Source organism: Lottia gigantea (assembly GCF_000327385.1).
Source record: "Lottia gigantea unplaced genomic scaffold LOTGIsca_11, whole genome shotgun sequence".
Taxonomy (NCBI): domain Eukaryota; kingdom Metazoa; phylum Mollusca; class Gastropoda; family Lottiidae; genus Lottia; species Lottia gigantea.
In genome coordinates this window covers 3,238,789-3,245,896 of record NW_008707001.1, presented here as the reverse complement: position 1 = coordinate 3,245,896, position 7,108 = coordinate 3,238,789, and the positions used below count along the sequence as shown (strand labels likewise).

The 7,108-nt window shown below is 31.3% G+C and overlaps 2 protein-coding genes across 2 annotated transcripts in view; one reads left to right on the top strand and one right to left on the bottom strand.

Annotated features, from left to right (window-relative positions):
- Window positions 1-140, top strand: part of LOTGIDRAFT_230254 (hypothetical protein) — a gene marked incomplete at its 5' end in the record, with an annotated part of 30,290 nt that extends 30,150 nt beyond the window's left edge. Inside the window, one exon of the mRNA XM_009047210.1 lies at window positions 1-140.
- Window positions 141-1,620: 1,480 nt separating this feature from the next.
- Window positions 1,621-7,108, bottom strand: part of LOTGIDRAFT_230253 (hypothetical protein) — a gene marked incomplete at its 5' end in the record, with an annotated part of 64,451 nt that continues 58,963 nt past the window's right edge. Inside the window, 12 exons of the mRNA XM_009047209.1 lie at window positions 1,621-2,050; window positions 2,524-2,650; window positions 2,852-2,997; window positions 3,361-3,427; window positions 3,779-3,902; window positions 4,186-4,309; window positions 4,464-4,549; window positions 5,020-5,095; window positions 5,386-5,581; window positions 5,972-6,108; window positions 6,482-6,538; window positions 6,834-6,899. Of these exons, the coding sequence (XP_009045457.1) occupies window positions 1,931-2,050; window positions 2,524-2,650; window positions 2,852-2,997; window positions 3,361-3,427; window positions 3,779-3,902; window positions 4,186-4,309; window positions 4,464-4,549; window positions 5,020-5,095; window positions 5,386-5,581; window positions 5,972-6,108; window positions 6,482-6,538; window positions 6,834-6,899 (1,326 nt within the window). The 3' untranslated portion in view covers window positions 1,621-1,930. The remainder of the gene's footprint in view (window positions 2,051-2,523; window positions 2,651-2,851; window positions 2,998-3,360; window positions 3,428-3,778; window positions 3,903-4,185; window positions 4,310-4,463; window positions 4,550-5,019; window positions 5,096-5,385; window positions 5,582-5,971; window positions 6,109-6,481; window positions 6,539-6,833; window positions 6,900-7,108) is intronic.

The window sequence follows — 7,108 nt, the reverse complement described above, 5'->3', positions numbered from 1 at the left end:
TTTTGTTGGGAATTATGAATTATGGTTTTTGTTAAAGATCAGATTATTTGTTTCTGTTTAATGTATATTGTTATATTGATGTATTATTTGTAATTACAAGAAAATTGTATAAAGGATGAAATAATTATTACACCAAGTTCTATCAATATTTACATTATAAAGGTCATCTTCACATTGATTGGTTGTACTTTCTCTTGAGAGCTCTGACTTTATTCGCTAGCGTACAATCCAATCATATCTCTGAATTTACAAACCTCTATAATAGAAGAAAGGTGTAAGACAAAGTTTGTAACAGTAATTATTTGTTTCTCTTTCCTTGTTATACTTCAACAGTAGACCGTGCATGTATACCATCAACATACCATGGTAAGTATGCTGCATTCATAGACCAAAAAACATAGGTACTAAGACACTTAGGGACATTAATTGCATTGTTTTAATACACGTTAACAATAAATAACATGAACATAAGTAAAATAACAATTATTGATATGAATACAGAATTATCATCACAATAACATAAATAATATCAGGAATATTTATAAATAAAAACTGGAATAATTTATGTACAAGTTGATTAAACAATGAGATTAATAATACAATAAAAGTTAACTGGAATATTGGTAAGAGATATGATGAATGTTTAGATATTATAGTTTAACAAAGATATGTTTACACAACTGGGTCCATTCAAAACATAATAAAACACTTATTTTAGTGTAGAATAAATAAAATTTAACAATATTAACACTACGTAGAAGTGGACCATTTGTGTTTACGACTTGAATTAGACTCTCATGTACACAAATACCTTTGCTTGACTATATATGTTGGCTTATGAAGCATACAAGTTTTATATCAGAACTGTTGTATTCATTGCCTTTTTAACAGAAATCACTACAATACTAACTAATAAAATTGTAATCTTAAACAATACATTGCATGACTATATTTTATCGCTATCTTATAAAATGATTTGTAATATATAAATTATTTTGAGATCGCACTAAGTTACTTTCGAGTCAGAGGTTGTCTGGCCTTTTCACATGTATCAAGTACATTTCCAAATATGAAACAATTCATATCGCTGCTTTAGATGTTCTTGATACACATAATTAGGTGGGAAAAACCTCCGTAATGAGTATAGAAGCTATGGATAGAAACATATCTATTGAAAACATTTTTAAAAATGTGATAAGTTACAGTTCATACAAGTATTGTATCTGAAAGAATTTTTGCAATGTTTCATGGCAATATTTCAACTTCAATGGTGATAACTTCCATCTTATAATACTATGACCCTCTACCATACTGCCACAAGATGATGTACTGTGAGGACATACTCTTTTCTGTCAGCACAAAATCCAGTTTAATTATTAACCCATGTGACTGATAGAGAGTCCTACATAAATAATAAATAAATAATTCAACATGAACAATTAATAAAAATAAACTATATAAATATCAAATAGAAATGCAATCAAATAATTTATTTGGACCCTTAAATTTGTTTAGAATGCTCTGAAAAGATGAGTAAATAAAAACACGAAGCACTTTTTATGACTACTGACTCATATTGAATAATTGCGCCTAAGTCCATATTCAATTAAATAAATTAAAGCAAAAACCACTGCTGCTGTTTGACTAAATAATAAAGTTTGACTATACAGAGGAGCAATTGTTTGCTTTACTATCTTATTGATAGAGAATTTAGACAAGCAGTAAGTCTAAATCGGAGACTAGTATCACCTTCGAAATAGCCACTAATCCTATTCCATGTTAAATTTGATTCAATTTGACAATCAGCATTGTTTTGCAATTCTAAAATCAGCAATGCCTTAAAACTTAACAGCAAGAAAAAGTTTTAACGCATAACAAATGAATTAAAATATTGCACAGTTCTTAATACAACAACAATTCTTCAGTTGTTTTATATAACTCGATGCCTAATAACCAGTTCTAGTTGTTTCTGTATCCATAACAACACATCTTTATTGGCTCCTGTTAATGCCCTTTCTGTTCCACCAAATAAACTAACACTATCTTCATCCTATAGTGAAGTAAATACAATGTTATATTATTTTTTAACTTGATAACCAATGAAGCCTGTGTATTGAGAGTCAAAGACAGTAAAAACCATTTTCTCTTGAATAATTTTCCATGCACAACAAACTAGCAATATTACACAGCATGCAATGAGGGTTATAATGTGAAATTTCAAATCATACAACAAGCTGACAAAATGCTACGTTTGATATTTTCTTATTCTGACACAGATGCATTAAAAAGCATCTTCCAGATATAAGATAGTACACTAACAACAATTTCACCCTAATTTTCACCATAAGGTAGAGTCGAAGAATATGCAACATAACCATTATTATGATGTCTACGTTTTCTTTGTCCAGAGGCCAATATTTCATGACAGATTTATCCAAATTTACCCGACGGTTAGACGGGATGCACTATATCCACAATTATACAGTATAGTATTTGAAGTGGTTAGAAAGCGGTTAAACATACCTGTTTAATTTTAAAGATAAGTTTATCATCAACAATAGCTGGTACACCTAATAAATCATCTACATCTATATACCAATCTACTACAAAACTACCCCAAAATTTACTTCTTTCACACAGTATTATATGTCTGTAATAAATAGGAGGATTAAGTATATGACTACTCTTCTAGACACCTGATACCACTTTTCATAATGAAGTACTGACTTTAAATACTTCCTCACATGAAAAGTTCATTAGCTGCTACAAATATTTCGTCAATATTTTGTTTTGGATAAAAGGTAAAAATTGTTCACTATAAATTTCTTGAAGAAATTTTAAAGTAACTTACTTATCAGTTAGCATAAAGACATCGGATTTTTCTTTACTTAACGGAGCATGAGACCAATAAACATCACCTTTAGCAAAATCTGCTCTACGTAAAGTTTCTAATAACCGTTTTCCAGAAGCTCTATAGGGAGAATATGGTCGTAAACCCTGAAATAACAATATTATTTGATTAGAAATAAAAAATTTATATCTCTGAAAATATTAATTAAAATCAAACACAGTTGCAGATTGTCAATAGGTTTACAAAGACTGAGTTTGTCCTGCTGGGAGATATATATGCATTTTCACGGTCCCATCTAATAAATGAATGTAACTGCAAATTGTTTGTTCACAAAATACAAATCTTTTCTATGCTTATTTCTTCTAAATCATTGCCTTTTTTTTCTTTTTTTAAAATAACATTTCAAAGCTGAGTATTCAATTTCAAATAAGTGATTTGTGATAGCAGTGTATCTATCAAATAATGTTACTGATTGCCAGGTCTTAAGTTAGTGTATTGAAAGTACTTACAATAGCAGGATTAATAAAGCGAGGTAATCTAATTCTAGCAACAACACCCTCTTCTGATTCAGCAGCTCTATAAACAGACCAATGATTTTAAATTTTAATGTTGTCTGTTCACTGAGTCAGATTGAAGGTCTAGGGTTTGATCCTGGTAAATGGAAAAGCATCCGATTTTTCCCTTTTCAGTAATCAGAAGAGGGGACATTAAAAAAAGTGTCTAGCGAATAAACATAAGCCCTGTGTGTTACACACTGTAACTTTGAATGTAAACGTTGCAAATATAATATGACAGATGCATGTTATTAATAATGTTGATTGGTGATTGATCGCAAAAGGAATATGCTTTGAAACTCATGCAAAAAAAGTTTTGGATCTTTTCAGACAGTGAACCAGATAGTGTTTTAAAGGGCAATAATAAACCTACCTTCTGACACCATCAAATGCCATACTGACCATATCTATAACACCACCTGTAGGTTTAGTTAGCAATCCTAGAATTCCTTTACCAACTCCCTTAAAAAACCCTTCTACACCATCTTCATGAGCACCTTTTAATGGAAGAACATCAAATTATCTCCCTTACAGGATTCTTTATACAACAATTCTTTTCTTTAGGTATTTTATTCTAATAAGAATGGGCTATTTTAAATAAAATAAATAAACCAAGTAGATCTAATGACGATCTGAACCGCAAAATGAAACCCAAAATCCAAAACAACAATTTGTTGAAACATTGTAAGAAGAATGAATGTTTTCCATTTCATCAACACATTTTGCTTATATATATATATATTACAGTGGTAGTAAAATGAGAAAATTGATATTAAATACCTTTTATTGGATCTAGAATAACACCTGAAAAACCCACACCAACACCTATAACAAGAGATTTAGCTGCTACCACTAAACTGACTGGTAGATGTTTAGGCTGCTGTTGCATTCTAGCTCTTCTTTTCTATAATGATAGAAATTTTTTTTAAACAATGGAGTTGAACATACTACCTCTCGTGAACAGAAGGTTGCTTCAGTGTCTAATAATTCAGGGAATACACCTTTTGGACCAAACATTCACTTATCAAGGGGATAACTAAAAATACCTTAAAACTTACCCTTCTATAGTCATTATCGAAAGACAATATAGTTAGAGCTTGACCTATTGACCCTGTAACCATAGATAAAGATCCTGCTGCTCCACCTACAATAAATAAATCAGAAAACAATACATTTAGAGATTACATGACAATATGACAATCAAAATCTAATAAATTTAAATCATAGACCATTGGTGATGGGTCAATACAGAGTCTGATGCACCACACGGCTAATTGTGGTCTGGACTAGTCACTTCTTAATAAGAGTTACTTCCCTTATATTCAAATAGAGTTGCTTGCCCTTGTTGTCATGTAACAGTATTGCCTTGAAGGACATTAATAAATAAATAATGGCTGAACTGTTTCGATCTAACTGAATCCTAACTGAATAAAATTACAATTGTCCAATGATTTTATGCTAAACAACAAAGTGTCTCAGTAGACCTATCCCCCAAAAATTTCAAAATTACACCCAGGTTGAACACCCCTGATATAGAGCCAGGAAAAATAGGACCTAAAGTTCCATTTCATATTATCTATATAAGTATTACATATAAATAAAAAGATTACTTACCAACACAGTGTCCAACTAAACTATGAGCACCACGAGCTAAACTTTCAGAAAAATCATCTGTACAAGAAACTGTTCCCTGTAAACAATAATATAATCATTTTAACACTTTAACAAACAAACATTATGTGGGTACAAAATGTAAAGATAGCTTGTTAATAAATGTTAGATAAAGGTTATTTTAAATTAGAGTATTTGGTATTACAGTTACAATCACCAGTATGAAATATTCAACCTTCAGCTAAACATTTTTTTGGTGAAAATTAACAATATTTTGGTCAAAATCTGGCAAGAATTGTGACTTCTAGAGTGTCTACAATCAACTATGGTAGCACCAATATAAGCATATAAAGAGGAATGACAGCTTACCAAGAAAGGTTCATAGAAGAAGTCCCCAAAGCCTTGAGTAAAATCTCTAACTAGACCATAGGGATTACCTAATACATCTAGTCCTAATATTAAAACATAAGACTGTTGTAAAGCTTGCTGTGTATAGTGAGATTGTATTTGACCAACAAGTTGATCTATTGATAATGAAACTCCTTTACGTTGGAAATATGCCATTCTGAAAGATAAAAAGTTAATAAGTTAGAAGTTTTGCCATCATTATGAGGAACAGTTGGATATACACCAATGTTCTAATTAATAGCTATGTGAAAGGGGATATGAGAGTGGCAGAGGCAATTGCTCATTGCAAGCAGGCAAGGCTGCACATAGTGTACCAGTCATCTATTTGACATCCTTTATTTTTTAATGAACTCTTCCGCGCATGCATACCTTGCCTTACTTTCTGACTTACTGAAGGTAATTGAATCAATTACACTAAGGTGCCCTCTCACAATAGTGATCACCAGTTGAGTATGGTTGCGAATAATGAAAGTGGTCATGATTTCTATTCATATCCGCAACCATATCAAACTGGAGATTGCACCTGTGTGAAGGCCCCTCTACATACCTTAATATAACATCCTTCATCTCTGTGAACGTTGCACCAACAGAATTGAGAAAGAAAGCTACTATATCAGATTTAATAGAAGTCTTTGGTGTATTGATTAGATGAGGTGTACCATTTACAGAAAAACTGACATGTAGCTGAAAAATAAAGTAATGATGACATTAACAACAAAGTTCTGTACTAAGGTTCACGGGGATTCAGCTTGTCCTTCATCAAAGATCATGACTATGGCTTTAATAAGATAATAACTTAGTTTTGAATATCAATATCCTGTCTATCAGATTTTGGTAATGCTATTCTGAAGGAAACACCGTAACATCTAAGTTCTCAAGGATCACGTCCACCAGCTTATCTGTGGTTCAAGTTCTTGGCAATGATTTGACCCGGTTAACATTGAAGGTCCTCAAGGATCTTGTCTTCCAGCTTGTCATTAGTCAAAGATTTTAGTTCTCTGGGATTTTCTTTACCAGCTTGCCATGTTTTCAATCTTCATAAAGAAAAACAAATTACCTTGAGTGGTGATAGGTGTAAATATTCAAAATATATTTTATGAGGTTTGATTGACATCTGAAAGGGAAAAAAAATACTTGAATTACCAAGAATTCAATTTTGGATTAAAGACACATATTACAATATATACAAATGAATTCAATGTGATATTCATCTGTTAACAGCTTTTCGAACGAAACAATTTGAATAACACGTGTTGGAACATGGTTCTTAATGCATTCCAAATTGTTTATGTATGAATATTCAGCATGTAAATGAATATTCATAGCACGTGCATGTTATATTATATATCCTATAAAGATATTTATTTTACTCATTCTTGGATAAATTACATAGAAGTAAAAATTCTTACCATAGAAGCAGTGACATCTTGTAATGATTTATGAGCCAAAACCAAATCATTGTGTAACTGAGAACTCTGGAAAAGAGAAGGGATTATGACAGTCAAAAATAGTCTCAACATGATAAATAACCATCAATCTAAACTCATAAGCTATATAAATATTTTAAGGCTATTTGATTGCAAAGATAGTTTAACTGGTCCCCATTCAATCTTAAGCTTCGCCCCGAAGGAACGGGTTTGGGCTATTGTCATCTTGGTGTTCATTGGTCAAATTTAACTTCATA